Source organism: Saprolegnia diclina (assembly GCF_000281045.1).
Source record: "Saprolegnia diclina VS20 unplaced genomic scaffold supercont1.12, whole genome shotgun sequence".
NCBI classification, from domain to species: Eukaryota; Oomycota; class Saprolegniomycetes; order Saprolegniales; family Saprolegniaceae; genus Saprolegnia; species Saprolegnia diclina.
In genome coordinates, this window is record NW_008246079.1 from 627,415 (window position 1) to 649,460 (window position 22,046).

Here is a 22,046-nt window from a genome sequence, read left to right on the forward strand (position 1 = left end):
TTTGGAGGCATGCAGAGCGTCTTCTACTGCCAACTTCGCGTCCTCTGGGGCGTGGCGATCGCAGGCTGCGTCCTCATGCTCTTTGTGCGCACCAACTCCAAAGACCGGTTCTTCCGCGGCTACCAGCTCACCATCTGGAACAAGGTGTGGATCCAGTGGCCGCTGCCATCGACGGCAACGTCGGTGAGCCATGACAACGACATGGTGCTGCTCTCGCCTGACAACAGCCCGATTTTCCTCTGGACGTCCGACGCCGAGATGAGTCAGCACCGTGACCGAAGCGCGACCCCGTCCCTTTCTGTGTAACGATAGCCATAATATTATGCTCATACATCAAGGTACACTCTTACCGCCACACACATGACGGAGGCAGCGGCCGTTGCTTGCGCAAGACGAGTTTGGTGTTAGCTCGAGACAGTCACACTTTCGATCGCGCGCGTCATGTCGGCCAGAGACGCGTCAAGCTTGGCGCGTGCTGTCGCAGCGTACTGCGTGTAGCTTTGCCGGACCTGGACGAGTGCGGACCGCTGTGTCTCGAACGTCTCGACCAGGAGATTGCCGTACGGGTTGATGCCACCGTGGACTTGCTGCGCTTTGAAGGCATCAAACACTTGGACGATACCATCCAGGGCGGCCGTGAGCGCCTATGTAGCCCAGCTCTTTGAGTTCGACATGGTGGCAATGCTCTACCTCTTGAGCCCACTGGACCTTCTTGGTAAAAACCGTGTCCACGTTCTGAAGCATGGTTCGCCACGCAGAGGCTTGACCACGCACGTTCTACGCCACAAAGTAACTTGGGTGTCCAGCCAAACACGACATCTACCTGCTGCAATGACGCTAGTTCGCCAAGACCTTGCTCGAGCCGCGCTTCAACGCCGCTCTACGCATGTCGTTTTCGCTCACATACGTGGCAGATAGCGAGGTTGCGTACGAGGTGGGCATCGAGACGTTGAAGCTGCAGACGCACGCCCTTTTCTCGCTCTTTGTGGGCGCTTGGGAACGGCGGCAGCTCCGCCACGATGGCTGCCACCGTAGGTCGTGAAGGATGATGGTGCCTAGATACATCGTCGTATCGACTCAAACGAGCAAGCATCGAATGTACTCAAAGCCAGGACCGACAGCGTGCACACAGACGACGGCACCCAGCGATGCCGTTTCTGTCGCCAAGGCTCGTGTGTGTCGTGCGAGATCCCGGGCCTAATGACCATTTGAGCGAAAATACATAGAAACGCGTACTTGGTCGTGCAGACGCATGGTCGCGGCGTCGCTGATCAATGGAGGCGTCGCTTCGGTCGCGTCTTTGGCAAAACCGAGCAGTTGTGACGTGAGCTGCGCGAGATGGCTCTCAATCTGCTGCAAGCGGTCGAAACGCAAGTGCTGGACGTTGGGCATGTCTACACGACACTTTAGTTCGAGTTTCCACAGGGTACCGTACGGAGCGGGCCATGACAACTGTGCTGATTGTGTACATCGCGGACACGAAGCACCGTGTAGTTGTCATCCAGGAGTCCATCGTCCGAGTGGCGCAGCTTCTGCTCCATGCTCGCGCCCAACGAGCGGTTGAGGCCGAGTAGCTGGCGCTCGGTTTGCTTGATAGTCTATTCCCAGCCATCAAATCCTTGGTTTACAGCAACACATTGCATTGTACCTGCTGGAGATCTCTGGGAACAGCCAGCATCCACTTTTTCTTGGTCTGGTCAGCACCAGCCTCCTTGGCGTCGGCGAGGCCCGCTTCCACAGCTTGATTCAGCGCATGTAGCAGTGCTTGCAGGTCGGTAGCTGCAGATTCTCGTGCGGCAACGGCGTCGAGGAGCATGTCCACCTACAATGCAGCATCCTAGTGTGCACATCTATCTCCGCGTACTTGACGCTGCAGTTGGTGGTTCTGGGCCTTCAAGAAGCGGACGCGGCGGTCGGCGCTCGGGCCTACTTGGTTCATGTTGTCGCTGCGTCAAATCGGCATATGTAGACCTTGCAGAGGCTCGTCGGAACTTTGGAGGAGCGTCGCAGTGAGTCCTTCGAGATGATCAATCTCTTTGCGCAACGCTTCGTTCTCGAGTAGCGCTGCTTGCAGCTAGGACATACGATATTAGGACACGGCAGAGCATCTCCGAGGTGTACTTTGGGGTCGACTTTGAGCTTGGCCGGCTTTGGCGCCGTCGTCACACGCTGCACAACCATGTCGGGGGCGACCTCCTCGACCTGGTTGGATGCGGGAGGCTTGGGCGACGCCGGGCGTTTAACGACAGCTTTGGCGGGCTTTGTCGGGATCAAGGTCGCGCTCCGTGGAGGCGTCACGGCCTTGGTCTCGGGCTCGGAGGTCGAGATCCACATCGGCTTGTCGTCCATCGTCGATGGCCGCGTCTTCGGTTCCAAGAGCGGCAACAAAGCGCTGCCCGATCGCTTCTTCTGTGACGACTTGATCTTTGTGAGCAAGATGCGAATGGCTTGGTACGTGCAGTCCTTATCGAGGACGAGGCGCTGCCACGTCACGAGTGACGGTGCGCCCATGCGCTACGGGTCCATCAGCGCATACATCGTCACTGCGTCCTACCGCCAGCTCCTTGGCAACGACCTTCATAAAGCTGGCGCGGTACGAGTCTTCCTTCTTGCGCAGCGCGTCTTTCGACCTATGCAGATCTTGCATGATGGATCCTCTCGGGCGGGCACGCGTACATGGCGCCGTCCGTCTTCTCAAAGGCGCGCTCCTGCCTGCGGTCGGCGGCAAGGTTCTTGAGCTCGTCGTAGATCGGCTCGGACGACGCGTTCTACAAGCACATGATGGGTCTCTTCGTGGACGTCGTTGCTGTACGTGTACCTTCTCGAGGAGCAGCAGCAGCACCTTCTCCTTCGTCTTCCAGGTCATGTCCTGCAGCTGGAGGGGGCTCTACATGCACACATACGCTCCGTCAACTTTCCAACGCCGATGCCATCTTCGTACGATCCCCGGGATCTGAAGCTCCGTCGCCAGCTTCTCGGCCATCGCTCTCTGCTCTCTCGCGTCGGCGGGAAAACGCTTTCAACCGGATACCATTGTATTATCCGGAAAGATCCGGCCGACGCCAAGTTGCCCTTCGTTCAGGAGGAGACCTTCCGGCAAGAGCAGCCAAGTCGAGCTTCGACCCAAGTACGCAGCTGGCAGATAGCTCTGGCAGTATTAGCGTTCAAGCCGACGTTCGGAGAAGTAGCATGCGATGATGCGATAATGCTAGAGAGGCAAAGTTGACGGGATAGTAGATACCCGCCTATCCCGACACCGGTGGGACTGCAGAAGCGCTTGCTCAAGCAACGAGGTGGCTAGAGACGCTACTGCGAGGAAGGGGTCGGTGGTGCTGCCCTTTGTAACCGACCTGACGCAGACCTGACGCATGAATCGCCCATCGCTTGGTGGGACATCGTCGACGGATTATGGGATCGCGATATCGTAACGTTACCGGAAGCTTTCCGACCTTTGTCGACATGTCCATCATGTTCATGCTGCACCAAGGATACGCAGTAATTCGACCACGGTACCCCAAGGTACCCCAGCGCGGTACACCTAATTTATAGTGTAGCGAGAAAAGCGCGACCGCCGTATGGTGAGCCGTTTTTGCGTTTGTTTGCAATTTGGGACTTCATCGCTCTTCGCCTGTCCGTCGCCATGCCATCCACATGGCACACAACCAAAATCGCAGACAAGATGGCGTTTCGATCGTTCGCTCCGTCGTCGACGGCCCCGCGGCAGCTCTACCACCTCCTCACGAGCGCTGTCGTCCCGCGCCCGATCGCCTGGGTACGTTCGGTGACCATCCTCGGGAGTCGCTTCATGCAGCATGCACATTAGGTGAGCACGCGGAGCGCGGCGGGCGTCACGAACCTCGCGCCGTTTTCGTTCTTCAACGTCATGAGCATCGACCCGCCGATCCTAGCGATCACACAAGTATACCCCAAGCCTGGCAGCGACAAGGATACGCTGCTCAATCTGCGTGCGACGAACGAATGCGTCGTCAACTTTGTACCGGCACACATGGCCGAGCTCATGAACGCCACGTCAAAAGACTACCCGCACGGCGTGAGCGAGATCGAGAAACTCGAGATCCCAACGATCCAAAGCACGCAGGTGCAGGTGCCGGGCGTTGCCGGGTCGCCGATCCGCATGGAATGCACGCTCCGCGACGTCCTCGAGATCGGCAACGGCAAGACCATGCTGTTAAATGTGATCGAGTTTCAAGTCAACCAAGCGCTTTTTTCGGAGGGCGACGCCATTGACGGCAGCCGCGCACCAACGCTTGGCCGCATGGGCAACAACGACTACACAACGACGTCGCAACTTCTTGAGATGCTGCGGCCGCCGTTCTCTGCTTAATCAATAGACCTGATTTACACTATTTTTGCTTCCCAAGCAGCTCACTCGCGCATCAACGCGTTGCCCGGGCAAGAAGCTCGTTAACTCGTCGCACGGGTTGACACTTCAGACTTTTTCCTGGTAGGATTTAGGATCGTCCTGCTGCAGGATGTAGGCTTTTTCACTGCGTCGGGGAAGAGACAAGACAGGAATTGAATATCGGTGCAAATGCCCCACGCTTGCTTTCGCAGGCGCAACGTCTCGTGTTATCCAAGGATACATGGTCGAGCCATTTAGTTCGAGTCGGCGATCGTGACTTCGACCTCTACACCGGGTTCGATCGAGATCGACGTGATCTGCTTGACGATCTCCGACGGCGAGTAGAGGTCGATGATGCGCTTGTGGATGCGCATCTCGAAGCGGTCCCAGGTGTTGGTACCCTCACCGCACGGCGACTTGCGCGTCGTGAGGCGGAGGATCTTGGTGGGAAGACGGACCGGGCCCGAGACCTTGAGGTTCTTGTCGACGGCGCCCTTCTTCAAGTCGGCGCAGACCTTCTCGAGGTTCTTGACGTTGAGCGACGAGAGCGTGATGCGGATGCGGTGGATGCGCGACTCCTCGCCTTCGAAGGCAGCTTGCTTGGTGGGCTTTTGCACAGACATTGTATTTAGATCTGGATCGAGGAGCGAATGCGGCGGTAACCTGAACCCAATCGATTCGAAAATACTACAGGCCCCGCGGCCTGGCCCCAAGCGCCCGCCACCAATCACTTCGTAGCGACTTTGCACCAATCGCCAGGCATCCGGATAAATACGACGTTAGACGCTGCCACGTCATGCTCGCGTGGATGGCGGCGAGTTCCGCGTCGTCGGACAACAGGCCTCGTGGACGTGGAAAGCGCAGTCCCCAAGGACAAGTATTGACTAATGTCCGTCGAGGCAACAGTAGAGGAAATCAACAATGAAGCTCGCCACGCGCCTCGCGTTGGCTGTGGTCTCGGAGCAGCGGCTGAGAGCTTGGCGACGACCTTACTGATCGAGCACCAACGGCGCAGAGCCGCTCGGGCGTCATAGACAGAGCCAGACTCGACTCGACTCGCGACTGCCTACCCGCGGTGCGCTAAATGAGTGTATCGCGTCAGTTTTAGCGTTCAGGACTTTGCCAGAGCTGGCTTGTAGTGTTTTTAACGTTCAGCGTTGGCGACTGCCTCCTCGGGGCAATGACTACACATCAGCAGCTTTTTCTACTAGGCACAAGCCATAGTAGCTGTCAACACTGGGGTCTACGGCGGCAGAAGCGACGCAGAAGCTGGTTCACTTGAGCCCGTCGTCAGTAGCAGCAGCAGGTTATCCGGACTGGTGACGACGGCCATGGGGTGGTGGACAATCTTTTTTAATATTCTTGACAGCATACAAAAGTAGTATATACAATTTAATAAAGGTAATTAAAATCGCGACAAGCCAACATTAAAATGGATCCCGCCAGCCGGTCCGAGAGTATACAAACATCAAGTGCAATTTAGCCGCAGGGGTTTGCGGCTCCGGATTTGAGGATTCGGAATTGCCGGAGGTGGTACAGTCGCAGACGCGAAACTACAGCCGAGACCACCCACCGACCGTCCAAGCGCCATGGCAGGATACGACCCCCAGTACGTAGGCAAGCCCGACGCCAGCGAGAAGGCCGCTATCGAAGCCAAGGTCCAGGCCAAGCTCACGGAAGTGCTGGGCGTCGAGGTCGAAAGCGTCATGGCGGTAGGCAGACCATTGTCCAGGAGCGAGAGGCTCATTCTGGCCGCGTAGGAATACGTCGTCGTCATGGTCTACAACTCGAAGAGCATGGGTCAGATCCGCACCGACTTGGACGACTTTATGGGCGGCGACGGCGCCGAGACCTTTGTCCTGTGGCTGTACGCGCTTTTGACCGGCCAGCCGGTACGAGCCACAATGCTGCCTTGTCGCCGGTATTGACGCATGCTGTAGGCGACTCCGGCACCTGAAGCGGTCGCACCCGAGGTCACCACCCCGGCGCCAGAGCCCGCGTCCACCACGCCGACGGAGGAAGCTCCCAAGCGCGTCATCAGCCTTTCCCGCCCGGCGCCCGCTGCCGAAGCCAAGGGCACGGTGCGAATTATCGGCAAGAAGTCGGACAAGGAGCTCGAAGAGGCCATGCGCCGGCGTTCGGAGCGCTTCGGCATTCCCCAGAAGGAACGCTCTTCGCAGAACCAGCCGTCGAACGGATCGAAGGCGTCGATCACGGACCGCCTCGGCAAGTCGCAGGACACCAGGCAGCAAGGGCCGCGCAAAGACGACCGTCGCGACGACGATCGCCGGGATGTCAACCGCCGCGACAACAACAACCGCCGTGGTGATGACAACCGCCGTGATGACAACCGCCGCGGCATGGACAACCGCGACAACAACCGGAAGCGACCCAACGATGACAGCAACGACGGCGAGCCCCGATCGAAGAAGCCCCAGTACGACGACCAGCGGCAAGGCCCGCCGCGTGGCTTCCCTCCGGGCGGCTACATGCGCGGTCCCCCGCACATGTACGGCGGTGGCTTCCCGTACGGCATGCCTCCTCCGGTATGCATCCTCCTCACCTCGTTGTACGACGGCTCATGACTCGACTTCTGTAGGACTTTATGTATTACCCGCCGCCGCACCACATGGGTGGTCCCCCCGGCTACGGCATGCCCCCCTTTGGTATGCGTGGCCCGTACATGCCTCGCGGCCCGCACGGTGGCGCGCCGCGCCCGTTCACGAACCGCAAGTGGGTCAACCCGGCGACGGTAGCCGCCACGACCGACGCCGCTGCCACAGAAGATGGCGCCGAGCTTGTACAAGAAGCTACGCCGGATTCCACGACAAACGCCGAGCCGACACCCGCGCCGACGCCTGCGCCGATGCCGGCACCCGGGTTCCACGGTGCGCCGCAGGGCAACTTTTTTGGGGGGTACCCCCGCCCCCGGTTCCAAAACAAGACGTGGGTCCGCCCCGAAGCGGTGGTCGCCCCCGAGGCCAACACGGAAGCGCTCTCGGCCAGCTTGCCCAAGACGCCGTAAAACGCGTGCTTTGCCACCCCACCCTTAGGACCCCTTAGGACACGACTAGTCTTCACGATAAGCCACTGACGAATTTGACCCTATACATGACAACAATATTGACCATACTATTTACTAAGCCACTATTTATAATGACATTTGTTTTTGTCTACTTGGTGTTTTTGTTGTACTTTGCATCCTCCAGAGGTCGCGCACGTCCGCTTCCAATAACAACCAAGTACATAGTTTCAAATTGTCAAGTCGACACGCAGAGCGACAGGACGTCTATCTCTTGTTGCCTTCAATCTTGGTGTCGATCGTCATGTAGTTCTAGATATATAGAAGAAGAATGAGACTCGGATTCCGCCAGATCTCGCGGCGTCTTACATCGGTGTTGGGGTCGTACCCCATGCGGTATTGGTCCTACACACATATGAGTCGATGCAATGATCTCAAGGCGTACATCAATGTGCTTTTTGAACTTGAGTTTTGCCGTCATCCAGCTCGTCGGGTCGTTGTCGTCGTCGTCGGGCGCGTCGCTGTCTTCGCTGAGCACTTGGCCGTGGTACGTCTCGGCATTCTTGGTGGTCTTGGTCTTGGAGACGGTGTGCACGTGCATGAGCGTGTTGCGGAACTTTTCAAGGCGCTCGAGCGTCTTGGCTTGGCGGTCGCCGATCGATTTCTTTTGCGCGAGGTACTTTTGCCGGCGCAGTTGGAGCGGCGTTAGCATCTCATGGAAGGCCTTCTCGTCGTCGAGCTTTTGGGCTTTGGCACCTGTGACGACGTGCACGGCCTTATTGGCCTTCTTGAGCTCGTCCTTGAGCGCCGTGTACTCGTCCCTATGCCAAACCAGATCCAGCTTGATACATTGATACAAACCACGTACTTGGCCTTTTCTTTGGCCTTGCGCGCGCGCTTTTGCGCCTTGGTTTCGATCGCAGAGAGATCCGTCTCGTCCTCGAGCGACTCGAGCGCAGCCTTGGGCACGGCCGTGGATTGAACGTTGGTCGGCTTCTTCTTGAGCTTGTTGGCGATGAGCGCTTTTAGCGACGAGACGTCGCCGGACGCGGCAGCCAGCGCGTCGTCATGTGCGGTCGATGAAGATGCCGTCTGCTGGTCTTCTGGACGCACGAGTGCGATCTTGGTTTGAAGCGACTGGTCCACGCGCTTGCTGAGTTTCTTGTCGTTCGTGAGCACGTCGTGGCTGCTCATAGGGCCCTTCTTCTTGGGCGCCGCGATGAACGCGTCTTCGGCTTCGTCGCCAAACGAGAGAAGCTTCAAGTCTTTAGTTGCCTTGCGCTTGTTCTTCTTGGGCTTGTCGGTCGCGTCCGACGTCGTCGTCGTTGGCGCCTTGATCGCACTACAGATCCATTTTGGCCATGAGCGAATCGTTGTGACGAAGATAGAGGCTAGAGAGTACCGCGGTACGATATCAGGGAAGGGGTTCCAGAGGATGTCAATGCCAAGGAGCTTGACGGGCTCGAGCGGGCGCTCGTTCCCGCCCGTCTCAATGTCGTTGACTGTGAGGAGGTTGAAGATGGTGTTGCCGGTGACCTTGCCAAAGATCGTGTGCTTCTTGTCGAGAAAGTCGCAGTTGTCGAGCGTGAAGAAGAACTGACTCTTGTTCGTATTGACCTTGTTCGAGTTGGCCATCGCGAGGAGGCCACGGTGGTTGAAGCGCAGGCGCGAATGGAACTCGTCGGCAAACGGCTCGCCGTAAATCGACTCGCCGCCGTCGCCCGTGCCCGTCGGGTCGCCACCTTGGATCATAAAGTTGGCAATGATGCGGTGGAAGAGCGTGTTGTCATAGTACTAGAAGGCGAACAGCATGAGCCACAGAAGGCCCGGCGGCTTGATGGAGAACGTACATGCTCCATGGCGAGCTGGATGAAGTTGCGCACCGCCTTGGGCGCCTGCTTGGGCCAGAACTCAATGTCGATGTCGCCAAAGGACGTGCGCATGAGCACCTTGCCCTCCGTGTCGGGCTCCGTGATGTAGATGTTGGACATGCTGCGGCTTGCTGCTGCGGTGACCTCGAATTGCTCGACGCGAGATATGCAATGTTGGAAGAAACAGAATATCGATTTTGATGGGGTACTATGTAATAAAGGTTTATTGGCATCGAGTATAAAAGGTAAATGCACCGATTCAAGGATCGGGTGCGTCTTTTGGCTGTGATTCGAAAATCTATTTTTAGCGAACGCGAAATATCGAACCCACCGCTTGCTCGCTCATGGCAGACCACGATGCTGCCTGCGCTATGAGCCATGTCACGTCATCGCACTAGTGCATGCACGTCTGCGAAGCCAAGATACTTCTGGATGAGAGCGCCACCCATTGCAACTCCCGTTGCGAGCGGTGCTCTTGTCGGCAACCGGCACGGAGCTTGATGATACGACTGGCACATTTCTGCAGCTCAGCAGCCCAGGATTTTGTCGAGATTCGCGCCCCAAGATGTTTTTGATGCGGTGGCATTGGCGCGTTTGGTAGTTAAAGGGACAGACGTTCTCTTCTTCGGCAGCTCGTTCTAACGAAAGGTCGCGTGCGTTACGCCTCCGACTTGTGCCAGGCTTGCTCGCCGAAAAGCTGCATGAAGGATAGCCTGGTCTCCGACACATCGTCTTTGCGCAACGACGTCGTCCATGTACTGCTCTCTTCCTCCACGCCTCCACTGACACCTCTGAGTAGGCGTCGTCGTACAAGTGGCTGCTGCTGTTGCTGCAGTGCCTCTTGTCGGCCATGAACCAAGCGCTTTGCTTTTCGTACGCGCCGATCTCTCGCATCGCCGACACGGCGTGGCAGCACGAGGTACGTCACCACGGCGAATCTACCGATCTATCAATACACTAGGTTCGCTCGTCGACGCTCATCACCATCTTCTTTGTCGTGTACCTCCCGTTCGCGTTTCTCGGCTCATGGATCTTGGACCTCCGCGGGTGGCGCGTCGGCGTACGACACGCAGTCCATGTCTCCTTGCAGCAACATCGCCTTAGGTGCTCCTCGGTGCATTTGTCCAAGCGGTCGGCGCCATCCTCCGTGCGATCTCGTCCAACATGACCATGGCGTTTCCCATCGCCAAAGTCTTTTTGATTTGTGGCCAAGTCATGGCTGCGATCGGCATGCCCTTTATGGTCCCTCGATACGACGATGTGGTCACCGTCGACTAACCCATGATAGGTCAACTCGCCCCCCGTGCTCTCGGCGCTGTGGTTCCCGCCCCACCTCCGCGCCCGCGTGACGTCCATGGGTGTCAACAGCAACCAGCTCGGGATTGTTTTCGTGTACAAATTCCTCGATCAAGTTAGGTATTTCTAAACCTGCGTCCAGGTACTTGGCCGCGCCGTACCTCGTCGCGGGACCGTCGGACCTGCCAAAGTGGGATCTCCTCTTTGCGGTCGCTGCCACCGCCTTGTTTTTGCTGGCGTGGGTGTGCTTTAGCGTACCCAAGTACCCGCCAGTGATCCCCAGCGCGTCCGGCGCCTACGACTATCGGCAGTGGGTCACTGCATTCCACCACCCTGGCTTTAGCCTCACGGTGTTTGTCTTTGCGGTGGCCGAGACGGCCGGGAACGTCGTCGCCGCGCTCCTCAACCGCTTGGCGTCGCCCCAGCACGGCTTTGCACGCGTACTTGACCACATCTTCTCCAAGCGAGGTGGGCTCACATGTGTCTAGACCACCCAAGGAGCCATGGGCGCGGCGTTCATTCTGAGCTCGGTCCTCGGCGGCTTCCTCGTCGGGTCGTGCGTCGACGCGTCGGGGTCGCACAAGACCGCGATCGTCGTCTGCAGCCTCGTCGCGGGTGCGTGTTGCTTCTTTGCGTCGCCTTAGCCGCGGGCGCATAGGCGGCGTCTTGCTCGCATTTGGGTACGTTGTCGCGGCGGTGGATGTGACGTGGCACGTGTCCGGCTCGTTCGCGCTGCTCGTCGCGTTTGGCTTCTTCCTCGGCCCGTTGCATCCGATAGCGGTTGAGCTTGGTGCGCTCAAAAGATCGAAATTGAGACTGACGCATGGGATTAGGCGCCGAGTGCGCGCACCCCACGTCCGAAGCGACGGTCGCAGCGCTCCAGCAACTGGTCGGGAATGCCTTGTCGGCACTGTTGCTTCCGCTCCTGAGCCTCTTGCAACACTGGCTTGATGGCAACACGGTGTTGATCGATGCTGACGACGACGACGATGACGACAGTAGTAGCCACGACGGCCCCACTGTTCTGGGAGAGTGGTGGCAGCTTCTCGCGACGCCCGTGGGGGTCGTGTCCCTGCTCTTGCTCGTCGCCGGCGTCATCTTCACGCAGTAGTACGTGTTCTCTCTTTATCATGCTCTGCACACAACCTTGCGTAGTCGCGGCGCGTGGAAGCGGTCGCAGTACGCGTCCGTGCCGCCGCTCCCTCCGCATCTCGGCATCTAGTCGTCGTTGGCGTCGTGTGTAAACAAACGTGGTATCATTGCTGTGGAAGGAGCGGACTGAGAAGGCTGCACGTCGTCCTCTCCACGAGCGAGCGACGGCCAAGCACTGCGCTTGCATCGTACTCGTACGTGAAGTGGGATGTCGAGCGCTTCCAAAGAGAACGCATTCGCTCGCATACAAAGGAAGACGAAGGGGATGTGCCTGTCGGGATGGACCACAGCGTTGACGGCAACGAACGGTTGGTGCTAAAGACATTGCGAAACAAAGAGGCCTATCATATGCAACGGGTCAGCGTCACGGCCGTGGGACGGACTGTCGGTCCAACCTTCAAGGCTGCGTGGAGCCGACGGCCGAAGGTCCAGCATCCTTTTTCATAGACGTATCGTACTACGGAGCGCTGGCGTCGATCCAGCGGTGGCCAGGATCACTCGTGGTCGGCCCGGTGTGCTGCACAGGACGCCGCTTGAGACAGGCGGGCACGTGACGTGGCGCGACCAGCCGCTCATCCTTGAATCTTTTTGTCGACTTGGGCGACGGTGATTGGCTGAAATGCTACCACCTGCCGATCCGGGCGCCGTCGTGCGCTCGAGCGCGAGGACGACCACGTCCTGAGGCTCACCACGTCCTCCATCGCAAACCCTCCTGCAACCAGTGTCCTGCATCTCGCTCGTTGCTGCTCCGGGCAAAGGCCATCGGACGAGAGTACGCTACTGCATATCTGCAGCACCTGCGCGAGAACCGTTTCCGGTCGAACCGGCGTCTCTTCTCTGCGGCCGTGGCGTCGCCGCCGCAACTCTGTTCCTGGACAGGATTCGCTACAAGACGCGCACGGTATAGAGAGCAATCTGCCCCGTTGCGCCTGCGTGGCGTTGGCACGCTGCTTCCTCCGGACAGTGGCAAAATCTTCTCCTTGGCTGCTCGACGGCGCGCCACATCACTTGCGACACGCGGGGGTTGGGGGCCCGAGTCTCAAAAAAGAATCCAACTTGCGTTTTCGTATACCGACCTTGACGTTGCCCCAGTTTAGATTTTGACACTTCGGCAACAGCACTCATCGCATGGCCCCGCACCAGACTGATCATGCCTCCGTGGATACGACAATGCTGCCCAAAGAGCCTTCGCCTCACCTTCCTGGTACGTCGCCGCCATGACCATGCGTCTCATGCAGCCTCGTAGCGTATGGCACCTTTGAAGAGAACGACGCAATGGCGTCGCCCGGCGACCAGGTAGGACATGCAACTTCAATGAAGCAAGGCTCATGCACGATATAGCCTCGCCACGTGAAATGGGTCATGGTCGGCCTCCTCTCGCTCCTCTCGGGCTTGAACCAAGCGATTTGCTACTCGTACGCACCGATCGCCAAGATGGCCGAAGCGTCCTGGGACTATGGCGTATGCATGCTTCCGCCGTCATGGTCATCTCGTATGCTCATGCGACGCGTAGGTCGAGTCGACGACGCTCATCACCATCTACTTTATCGTCTACCTCCCGTTCGCGTTCGTGGGCTCGTGGGTCATGGACAAGAAGGGCCTCCGCTATGGCGTGCTTCTCGGCGCCATCCTCCAAGCGGTCGGCGCGTCCATCCGGTACCTCGCGACGGCCGGGCACGTCGACTCGTCGTTCCAAGTGCTCTTCCTTGTCCTCGGGCAGACGCTCGCCGCCATGGCCATGCCCTTTATGGTATCGTCGTCCGCCCTATTCTTATTCTCATCCGCCTTTGTATTAGGTCAACTCGCCACCGATGCTCTCGGCGCTGTGGTTCCCGCCGTCCCAGCGCGCGGCTGCAACGTCGATCGCTGTCAACTGCAACCAGCTCGGCATTGCCGTCGTGTACGCTCCTTGCCTCGTCGATGCAGTGCTCATGTGCGGGGGTGCGTAGGTACCTGCTCACGCCGTTCCTCGTGCACTCGCCCGACGACGTGGCGCCGTGGTCAGGCGTCATTGCGCTTCTCGCGCTGCTCTCAACAGCGCTCGCGTGCTGCTTCTTCCAGCGCTCGCCGCTCTTTGTCGCCTCATCGACGTCGTACGACGCCAAGCAGTGGGTCGCGGCCTTCCACCACGACGGCTTTGGCTTGACCGTGCTCGTCTTCTCGATCGCCGAGACCGTCATCAACGTGCTCTCGTCGATGCTGACGCACATCCTCAACGTCGACGGCTTCTCCAAGGTTGGCATCCTCCTACATACTCGTCGGAGCCGCCTCCTCATGGTTGCTCGTAGACCCAAGAAGGGCTGATTGGCGCGGCCTTTATCGTGAGCGCGCTCTTTGGCGGCCAGTGCCTCTCGGCGTACGTCGACGCGACCAAGGCGCACAAGAAGGCGCTGACCGTCTGCCTCGTCCTCACTGCCATCGCGCTCCTCCTCTTTGAACTCGTTCTCACAGCGTCGGACGTCTTGCCCAACCACGTGGTCTGGACGCTCGTGTGCCTCATGGCCGCCGGGCTCTTCCTCGGGCCGCTGCAGCCGATTTCGCTCGAGCTCGGCGTCGAGTGTGCGCACCCAACGACCGAGGCGACCGTCGCCGCGCTCCAGCAGCTCTGCGGCAACCTCCTCTCGGCGATCGCGGTGCCGCTCCTCAGTATCCTCTCGCACGCCGAAGAGCCGGTCGGCGACGACGTGATAACGTGGCTTGACATGCTCTCGACGCCCCAGTCGGTGCTCAGCATTGCGCTCCTGCTTACCGCTGTTGCTTTTTGCCACTTGTACGTCCATCGAATCGGTCCCATGTCTCATAGTATGCTGGTCCTTCTAGCAAAGGCAAATTCAAGCGCTTTGCCAAGGAGTCCAACTCGTCCGAAGACATTCTCGTGTAAGCAGCGAGATAAGTGGTGAATGCATGGGGTTTATGATGATAACAATGGAGCCTTGGTGCTACGAAGCTACGTACAGAGAGCAAGGCGCGTGAGCGACTAGGCTGCGGTCGCGAGGTCGGAACCTGGGGCAGGCGCCGTCGTCGACGCCTTTGGCATGTGCATCAGACTCCAGCCAAGGGCGATGGTGCGTGCGGCCGACCCGAACCGGCTGTGCTTTGGCCGCGTGTTTGCCTCCTACGCCATTATACTTCGACTGTGATGCGAATGGCTCCGACTCATACCTGGTTGCTAATAACAGTGTCCAGCAGGCTGCTGCTCTGACGAACCATCGTCGCGGGCAAGGCGGCGCCACTGTCGACTTCGTCGAGAGATGCAGGCATGGCCACGCTCTCTTCTTCGGGTACAGACGCGAGGGCGGTTTGTGCAGCAAGCTGGCGGTCCTTCTCAGCGACGAGGGCCTCGTAGCTGGCAATTTGCTGGCGCAGCACGTTCATTTCAGCGCGGCGACTGCTGTCGAGCGCGTCGGTCTCGTCTTGGAGCGAAGCCAGGCGCGCGGTGGCCTCGGCGAGCTGGTGCCGCAACGTTGTGGGCTCTTGCAGTGCGATCGCAAGCGCCTCCTTGTCGGCGCAGGCCTCCTGCGTCGCCGCTGCTTGCGCGGCGTGGAGGCGGGCGATCTCGGCGGCGCACACTTCGAGCTGCGCGGCCGCGAGGAGATTGCGTCGCCAGAGGAGCGCAATGATACTGAGCACAATGGCCCAGAGGACGATAAGCAGCGGCGACGCATGGTCGGCGACTGGCGGCGCGCAGCTGCCAAGGCCTTTGGCGTCGACAAGGATCGGCGCGGCAGGCGTCACGAGGAGCACGTCGGCGTCGACGGCCGGAAGGAGCTCGATGGCGCACTGCGGCATGCTCGTGTCGTCCAACGAGGATCTGGTCAAGTTGCCTCGAGTGCGGTCCAAGACGGCGTGGTGGAGGTACCTGCCGCTCGACACGGGCCGCGCCGGCGTCACCAGCGCCGTCTTTGTCGTCGTCGTGTCGTCATTGTAGCTGCGTTGCCCATCGTTTTCGATGGGTGTAGCACCCTGAACGGTTGCTGGCGGCGCGTCTTCGACAATCGCCGACTCGGCGGGCGCCACGACAAGGATCGCTCGACCATGGTCGTCGTCGTCGGCTTGGTGTACCGGGTCGTCAGCAACTGCACTGTCGCCGATCGTTGCTCCGGATTCCGGCGCAGCAGTAACAATTGGGGTCATGGGGCCAGCCAGAAGGGGCTGCGACATGGGTATGTCGGTCGGAACTGACTCTTCATCGTCCAGATCCGTGACCTCGAGAACGTCGTCGTCTGCAGAGCGCTCAACGACAGGGGCATGCACACCGAGGCTTGCGTCGTCGCCACCGGCGCCCGCGGTCGTCGGCAAAGACTGAGCGTCGAGCGCTGGCTCGGAGACGGCGCTGAGAGCGGAGCCTTCGACCGATGGGTACGTCGTTGGCAGGTCGGTCGTTGTGTCGAGGAGGTCGGCGCTGTCGATCTCTTTGATGACCATGGCGACATTCTCGACGCTCGGCGCCGATGGGTCGGAAATGTTGTTGGTCGGAGTCGGTGAGTAGGTCATGGACAGACCGGCCTTGCGCATACGCTTCCAGGCTTCTGTGCGCGCAAAGGCAAGCTCGAGCGTCGTGAGGCACATGGACGGATCGAGCATGTGCGGGTGGTTGGCTTGGACCGCGACGTAGTGGCAGATACGACTGGCGAGACTCTCTGCCGGCATGTCGACCCACTGCCATAGGAGGTCGTTGACGACGAGGAAGACGGCCTTCTCATCCGTGGCCCACGCAGCCGTCGTGAGCGCCTCGAACACGACCTTGCAGCGCGTGCTTGGCAGGCCGTGCGCAGCGCAAAAGTCGGCCAAGTGCTGCTGCAGTGCGTCTCGGTTGTCTTCAACGATCAATGGCAGCGGCAGTGGGACGACCAGCGGAGCGTCACCGATGTAGACGGGGAGGAGTAGCGGGACCGGCGGCGACAGTGCCAGCGCTCCCGGAGGCAGGTCCGCTATCGCTGCGGACGCGAGCGCGACCGCTAGCCACTGCCTCATCATGGACGGACGCGAACTGGCCGTCCAAAAGTTGAATTCGAAAAATGGATCCGTGTAAATCACACGCACACGCGTGTGAAAGGCCAGTTATCCGAAAAGCCACACACACATCGTGTGGGAAACCCCGCCATCTTGGCCATCTTGGCCTGCAAGTATAGTGAGTCTTCCTGCGCGGTATCCGGATACCAACGGCTTATCTCAGTTCTTAGCGGGCACGCTCGGAGCCCGTTGCCACCGTCTTCGATCCCGCTAGCGACGTCGAGTCGTCGCCTGCAGGACCATTCAGTAAACACTCTCATTAGTATCTGCATTAGTATAGACACTGACGCCGTCCCTGGTCGGACGCTGTCAACGTGAATCAGGCAACCCCGAATCAGGTGGGCATGTGTATCACCTTGCGGTCGTGATATGTGGAGCTATCGATGAGACTGGTGTCAGTTCTTGACGGCAAGCGCCGTCAAGCGCCGCGGCGATGGGCAAAAGCTCCGAGTTGTACGTCGCATTCGATGGGCGACCCGCGCTGGCGCTGTGCGCAGAGCGTGCCACGCGTCCTAGAGTTTCCCACGGGCTAACATCCGGATTAACATCCGGACTCGGGACACGGGGGACCAAGCCGGCGGCATTGCTTTGCGATTTGTATGGACGGGCCAGGTCGGATCCGGATACGACGTGTGTTACACGTTGTATTTTTCACGTCCCGTGGAGAACGCTCGTTTTGTATGCGAAAGGCGCGTGCACGTGTTTTTCACGTGCGTACGTCAGACGCATTTGACACGCGGACGTCCGGATAACAGCCTGGACTTGAAATTTGTATCGGCGTCTGTCACGGCGTCGGTACTACGACTGGCAGCTGGAACAGTCCAGCATTCGACGACAAGATGGCGGCGCCGAAGAAGAGCGAGGCCATCCGCCTGGCCGAGAGCTGCAAGTGGGCCGAGCTGCGTGTGCTCGTCGAGCGCGATCCCGCGGCCGCGCAGGACCGCGACCGCTATGGCATGATCCCGCTGCATTGGGCTTGCACCGACAGCCATACGCCGCAGGAGCTGCTCATGCTGCTCCTCAAGGCGTACCCGCAGGGCGCGCGCGTCTTCAACTCGGGCAAGATGCTACCATTGCACATTGCAATCAAGGCGCAGGCCAACGTCGAGTGGCTCCAGGCGCTCCTCGCCAATTACCCCGAGGCTGTCCTCGTCAAGACGCCCGTCAACGAAGACGTCTTGTCGCTCGCGAAGAAGTCGCGGCTGCCGCCACGCACGATCCACCTCCTCGAAGAGATGCGCGACCACGTGCAAAAGATGCACGGGTCCCGCGAGAGCTTCCCCGAGCGCCTCGGGTCGCAGTCCAGCGAGCCCGGCGATGGTAGTACCACATGTCTTTGTTGCCAGCGTCACTCACACTTCGTCATAGACAACGTGCTCGACGACGACCATGCGATGCCGCGCAAGTACAGCAACGGGCTGCAACGCCCGGCGTCGCACTCGGCGCCCGCCTTCCGCAACACGGCGTCGTCCAGCTACGGCTCGCAGCGCAGCTACAACGATTCGCTCTCGGAAAACGTTCGCTGCTGAACGCACCACGTTCGATCGCTGACCTCTTCCGTAGCACATGCCCATGAACATGCAGATCCCCATGGAAGTCGAAGAGCAACCGTATCTGCTCGATCCGCAAGCGCGTCGGTACTCGAACCGCCTCGTCGTCTCGCTCCCGCCTCGGTACGCACGCATCTCCATAGCGTCTCGGCGACTCACGTGGTGTCCTTGTGGTAGGTGGCAGAATGCGCCCAACTGCCACATTTGCTCGTGCAAGTTTGGCACATTCAAGAAGCGCCACCACTGCCGCAACTGCGGACAGTCGATCTGCACCGACCACTCGGCCAAGCAAAAGCTCAAGTTGCCGCACTTTGGCTTGACATCGCGCCAGCGCGTCTGCGTCCTCTGCCATGACGCGCTCACGCGGGTCGAAGCCCCAATGCTCGACACGCAGCACGTGGTCGCCAGCGCGCGGGGTGCGCCTCTATACTCGCAGCGCGCAAATTTGCCCGGTACGATGACGCGCACGCAGTCAACGGGTAGCATGTCGGGCAGCTCGTCGCGCGGGTATGTGCCGCCGCCGCCGCCACCGCCGCACCGCACGTACAGCGCGTCGTCGTCGCGCTCGGACGACATGTCCCCGCACATGTACCCGCAGATGCTGCAAGCGCCAAGCAACTACGCGGACAAGGACACGATGCTCGAGGACATGAACATGCAAGTCATGCTGCTCCAGCAACAAGTGTCCAAGCTCATGGAAGAGAAGCAGCAGGCCGAGGCCCTCCTCCTGCGACACACGAGCCTCTCCGAGTCGGCGAGTGCGCGGAATACAGAAGACTCGAGCTTCTCGCGCGCGCAGGACCTCGGGCTCTCGATCACACGGGATCCGTCCATGCTGGGGCTCACGCCGCAGCCCGTGACGACGGCACCCGCGACGCCGCCGCCTCTCTCGCCCGTCGCGCACATGGAGCCGCCGCTCTCGACCACCTACTCTGGTAGACACAGCTTTCGTGAGATGTCATCATGACACGTTGTTGTAGACACGTCCGAGACGTACACGTATGACATTCGGGAGACGTCGCTGACGGACCATGACACGCGTGACACGTATTTTGAATTCGTATGTCGTCCTGTTGAATGGCGTCCCTTGATGACTACCGTCTGTAGCGCGATACCGCGTACAGCTTGGACGATCGGGAAACGTTTGTCGCCAAGTATCTCAAGCCGACAACACCGGTGGCCAACTTGGCCAACATCTCGGAGAGCCCCGAGTCGTCTGCCGTCCGATTCGACGACAATGACCAAGAAGAAGAAGACAACATGTCGGTGCACGACCTCGTCGACGATGACATTCCGCGCGTCACCGACGACGACGACGCGGCGCACGAAGAAGACATTCAGGAAGTCGACACCCTCGTGACGCTCGGGATTGCGATGCTGCAAAAAGGGTCGGCGAGCGGCGCGGTGGCCGCCTTTGAGCGAGCGGTGGAGCTGCTGCCGCAGGACCCGCTCCTCTATTCGTACCTCGGGAAAGCGTATTATGCGGACGAGGACCTCGACCGCGCAGTGCTCGCTCTCGAGCGGTCGCTGGATCTGGTCCCGTCGGCCGCCAACTCGACGCTGCTCGGCAAGATCCTCTTTGAAAAGGGCGACCACGACAAGGCCATTCTGGCCTACCAGAGGTCGCTGGAGATCCAGCGTGGCAACTAGATGTGTGGAGCTAATAATATTCGACGAGGTTAGGGTTACACATAGTCTTTGGCGCGGAAGAGGTTGGTGACAATCGCGCGACCGGTGGCGCTGATGCGCGACGGCAGCTGTGGCGCCGCCTTTTGCGTCTCTTGCCACAAACTACAGTACCGATTGAAAATGTACTTTCAAGGTATCAAGTTGAAAGTACCTCAGAAACGTCGGGTGGGCCGCGCCAAGCTCGCGCGCGCGGCCGGCGCTAATGCCAGGCACCTGCATGAGCATCATCTGGTACAGCTCGCCGGTCGTCGGCGCCGCCTTCTTCCGGAACGTCTCGTTGAACGCGCCAAACGACTGCCAATTCGTCGGAATGAGTTGCCTACACCCGCGCGTCATTCGACACTTTGTATCAAGTTGATACTACGTAAAGTTGCGCAGCGACGCGGGCGGGCGGCCGACCGACGCGGCGGCTGGCGGCGCGGCGTTTCGAACCTTGTACACAGTGCTAAGCTCACGCACTGTGTGCCAGTGCAGTGCCGATAAGAACGCGACCGTCTCGTCCGGTGACGCAGCGTGGTGCACGAGGTAGTTGTTGAGCACCTAGGACGGGTCATGAGCCGAGGCGAAGCCGTCAACGTGTCGTACCTGTGTGCGGGTGAGGGCGGTCGCGAGGGCGGTGGCGCTTACGATCGTCTCGACGGCGAGCGAGCCTTCGAGAAGGTACACCACGTAGCGCAGCCCGGTGTCAGCGAGCCGCTGCTTTTGCTCCGTGTAGCGCTTGTCGATGATACTCATGGCGAGGTCTGTGACGGCCTTGCGCTCGACGACAACATCGAGGACAAACTCTTCCGTGATGGGGCGGCCACCTGCAGCCAAGGTTGCAGTACCTTCGGCAAACAAAAATGTACCAAACGTAGGGCGGTGGCGGCGCGCAATCCAAATCATATCGCCGAGGTGGAGACCTCGGACTTCGCACGTGACGCCGGCCTCGAGCAGCTTGCGCTCAAACACCGACGGGTTGCTTCGGGACACCATCTGCGAGCATCCTCTGTCAGCACTCACTCGGACATATCGGTGCACACCTCGCGGTGGTCGAGGAGCAGCACAACCTCCCATTCGTCTTGCGTGTGCGCCAGCGGCGCCTCCTTGGGCTCAAATTTAGACAGATTGGTCGACGCCCAGTCAAACGATTCTGTCGGCGCGTCCGTCGAGGCTGTCGTGATCGCAGGGGCTTCCATGGGCGGTCGCCGGGCGACCGGGCCGGGCTCGGCTGCTTGGGCGGCGGCGTCGCTGCGTTGGCAGTACTGGGCGCTCTGGATCCCTACAATAGCTCGAGGTTGTATAGAGGCTGGTTGTGTGAAGCGGACCGTCCGATGTCAAGAAGAGGTGCCCGTAGAGCGACGACCTGGCAACAACCTTGTGGGTACTGACAAGGGCGACGAGACTCGCGCGCAGCTGCCCTTGGTCGCTGGTAAACTACGCAATGCACGCGTGAGGGATCGTCAAGGATGCGGTAGCGACCTACCCCGAGAGCTTGCATGCGCGCGATGACGGCCTCCGTGTCCACACTCAGCGCTTCGCACGTTGCCTCAAGCTCGGCCAGCGCCACGAGAATGTACCATGGCTCTACGAGGTAGCGTGGGCGTATGAATACATGCTGGGTGCAGCGAGATCGTACGTTTCCCTCGCGCAGGCCTGTACTTGGGCGCTGGCTCCGTCGGCGCGGCGCGCTCACGCGGCGCGACGACCGGGACAGGCGGCTCGTCCGGGACTGTCGCCTTGTGCTTCTTTGGCCGTGGAGCGTCGGCCTCGTGCACGCGTCCATTGCCGCTTGCTAGTCGAGTGAGGATACCCTGGATCTTCTGGCCAATGAAGTTGCCAATGCCCTTGAGGGCCTTGGCCTCGTCGCCAGTCTGGATCACGTGGGCACAGTGGCGGATCGAGTACAACGCGCGCTTGTAGTTGGAGACAACGTGGTTTTGGTTGCCCGTGTTGCGCGTACTCGTCGCCGCCTTGACCGCCTCGGCCTCGAGGATCTTCTCGAGCGCTGCGGCAAGCGCCTCGTTCGCTGGGTTGGCACAGGCCATGCTGCGGTTTGATTTTTAAAATACCCGAGCGTATCCGGAATTCGTCCCTGGATTTCCGGATTG

General features: G+C 59.8%; 11 protein-coding genes across 14 annotated transcripts; 6 read left to right on the plus strand and 5 right to left on the minus strand.

Annotated features, from left to right (window-relative positions):
* SDRG_04904 (hypothetical protein) lies at positions 1-321 on the plus strand. The gene has a single exon (XM_008610594.1). It carries the CDS (start codon positions 10-12, stop codon positions 304-306), a length of 297 nt encoding a protein of 98 aa, XP_008608816.1. The 5' UTR covers positions 1-9; the 3' UTR covers positions 307-321.
* Positions 322-360: 39 nt separating this feature from the next.
* Positions 361-3,188, minus strand: SDRG_04905 (hypothetical protein). The gene is made up of 15 exons (XM_008610595.1): positions 2,942-3,188; positions 2,819-2,887; positions 2,677-2,768; positions 2,555-2,630; positions 2,122-2,514; positions 1,972-2,074; positions 1,865-1,926; positions 1,649-1,822; positions 1,436-1,598; positions 1,237-1,394; positions 1,103-1,197; positions 932-1,055; positions 824-880; positions 691-777; positions 361-644 (listed from the first exon to the last, which is right to left on the minus strand). Exons 1-15 carry the CDS (start codon positions 2,981-2,983, stop codon positions 405-407), a joined length of 1,935 nt encoding a protein of 644 aa, XP_008608817.1. The 5' UTR covers positions 2,984-3,188; the 3' UTR covers positions 361-404.
* Positions 3,189-3,561: 373 nt separating this feature from the next.
* Positions 3,562-4,367, plus strand: SDRG_04906 (hypothetical protein). Its single transcript, XM_008610596.1, has 2 exons — positions 3,562-3,772; positions 3,824-4,367. Exons 1-2 carry the CDS (start codon positions 3,641-3,643, stop codon positions 4,343-4,345), a joined length of 654 nt encoding a protein of 217 aa, XP_008608818.1. The 5' UTR covers positions 3,562-3,640; the 3' UTR covers positions 4,346-4,367.
* A 169-nt stretch (positions 4,368-4,536) lies between these two features.
* SDRG_04907 (40S ribosomal protein S20) lies at positions 4,537-5,094 on the minus strand. The gene has a single exon (XM_008610597.1). It carries the CDS (start codon positions 4,984-4,986, stop codon positions 4,618-4,620), a length of 369 nt encoding a protein of 122 aa, XP_008608819.1. The 5' UTR covers positions 4,987-5,094; the 3' UTR covers positions 4,537-4,617.
* A 760-nt stretch (positions 5,095-5,854) lies between these two features.
* SDRG_04908 (hypothetical protein) lies at positions 5,855-7,544 on the plus strand. The gene is made up of 4 exons (XM_008610598.1): positions 5,855-6,075; positions 6,124-6,255; positions 6,304-6,909; positions 6,963-7,544. The coding sequence occupies exons 1-4, from the start codon at positions 5,953-5,955 to the stop codon at positions 7,386-7,388; spliced, it is 1,287 nt and encodes a 428-aa protein (XP_008608820.1). The 5' UTR covers positions 5,855-5,952; the 3' UTR covers positions 7,389-7,544.
* SDRG_04909 (peptidylprolyl isomerase) lies at positions 7,462-9,427 on the minus strand. Its single transcript, XM_008610599.1, has 6 exons — positions 9,236-9,427; positions 8,788-9,179; positions 8,254-8,727; positions 7,831-8,206; positions 7,755-7,790; positions 7,462-7,697 (listed from the first exon to the last, which is right to left on the minus strand). The coding sequence occupies exons 1-6, from the start codon at positions 9,374-9,376 to the stop codon at positions 7,653-7,655; spliced, it is 1,464 nt and encodes a 487-aa protein (XP_008608821.1). The 5' UTR covers positions 9,377-9,427; the 3' UTR covers positions 7,462-7,652.
* Positions 9,428-9,957: 530 nt separating this feature from the next.
* On the plus strand, positions 9,958-11,822 carry SDRG_04910 (hypothetical protein; the record flags this gene model as incomplete). The annotated part of the gene is made up of 10 exons (XM_008610600.1): positions 9,958-10,011; positions 10,056-10,175; positions 10,218-10,316; positions 10,361-10,498; positions 10,545-10,648; positions 10,695-10,992; positions 11,041-11,167; positions 11,211-11,342; positions 11,386-11,662; positions 11,708-11,822. 10 exons carry the CDS (start codon positions 9,958-9,960, stop codon positions 11,772-11,774), a joined length of 1,416 nt encoding a protein of 471 aa, XP_008608822.1. The 3' UTR covers positions 11,775-11,822.
* A 798-nt stretch (positions 11,823-12,620) lies between these two features.
* On the plus strand, positions 12,621-14,650 carry SDRG_04911 (hypothetical protein). The gene is made up of 8 exons (XM_008610601.1): positions 12,621-12,908; positions 12,951-13,000; positions 13,046-13,165; positions 13,218-13,454; positions 13,501-13,604; positions 13,654-13,939; positions 13,993-14,474; positions 14,525-14,650. Exons 1-8 carry the CDS (start codon positions 12,833-12,835, stop codon positions 14,583-14,585), a joined length of 1,416 nt encoding a protein of 471 aa, XP_008608823.1. The 5' UTR covers positions 12,621-12,832; the 3' UTR covers positions 14,586-14,650.
* Positions 14,565-16,708, minus strand: SDRG_04912 (hypothetical protein; the record flags this gene model as incomplete). Of its 3 annotated transcripts, none has more annotated exons than XM_008610603.1 (3): positions 15,564-16,708; positions 14,867-15,515; positions 14,565-14,819 (listed from the first exon to the last, which is right to left on the minus strand). In XM_008610603.1, the coding sequence occupies exons 1-3, from the start codon at positions 16,679-16,681 to the stop codon at positions 14,682-14,684; spliced, it is 1,905 nt and encodes a 634-aa protein (XP_008608825.1). In that variant the 5' UTR covers positions 16,682-16,708. The 3 variants fall into 3 exon arrangements, with proteins under 3 accessions (XP_008608825.1, XP_008608824.1, XP_008608826.1); XM_008610604.1 differs by having other exon boundaries at positions 14,644-14,651; positions 14,708-14,819; positions 14,867-16,681; XM_008610602.1 differs by having other exon boundaries at positions 14,867-16,708.
* Positions 16,709-17,493: 785 nt separating this feature from the next.
* Positions 17,494-19,961, plus strand: SDRG_04913 (hypothetical protein). Its single transcript, XM_008610605.1, has 6 exons — positions 17,494-18,037; positions 18,086-18,234; positions 18,281-18,390; positions 18,445-19,202; positions 19,248-19,327; positions 19,375-19,961. Exons 1-6 carry the CDS (start codon positions 17,557-17,559, stop codon positions 19,915-19,917), a joined length of 2,121 nt encoding a protein of 706 aa, XP_008608827.1. The 5' UTR covers positions 17,494-17,556; the 3' UTR covers positions 19,918-19,961.
* Positions 19,921-21,986, minus strand: SDRG_04914. Of its 2 annotated transcripts, none has more exons than XM_008610606.1 (9): positions 21,575-21,986; positions 21,422-21,522; positions 21,264-21,372; positions 20,979-21,217; positions 20,805-20,931; positions 20,542-20,762; positions 20,321-20,496; positions 20,108-20,275; positions 19,921-20,058 (listed from the first exon to the last, which is right to left on the minus strand). In XM_008610606.1, exons 1-9 carry the CDS (start codon positions 21,981-21,983, stop codon positions 19,953-19,955), a joined length of 1,656 nt encoding a protein of 551 aa, XP_008608828.1. In that variant the 5' UTR covers positions 21,984-21,986; the 3' UTR covers positions 19,921-19,952. The 2 variants fall into 2 exon arrangements, with proteins under 2 accessions (XP_008608828.1, XP_008608829.1); XM_008610607.1 differs by having other exon boundaries at positions 20,318-20,496.
* Between the last annotated feature and the right edge of the window lie 60 nt (positions 21,987-22,046).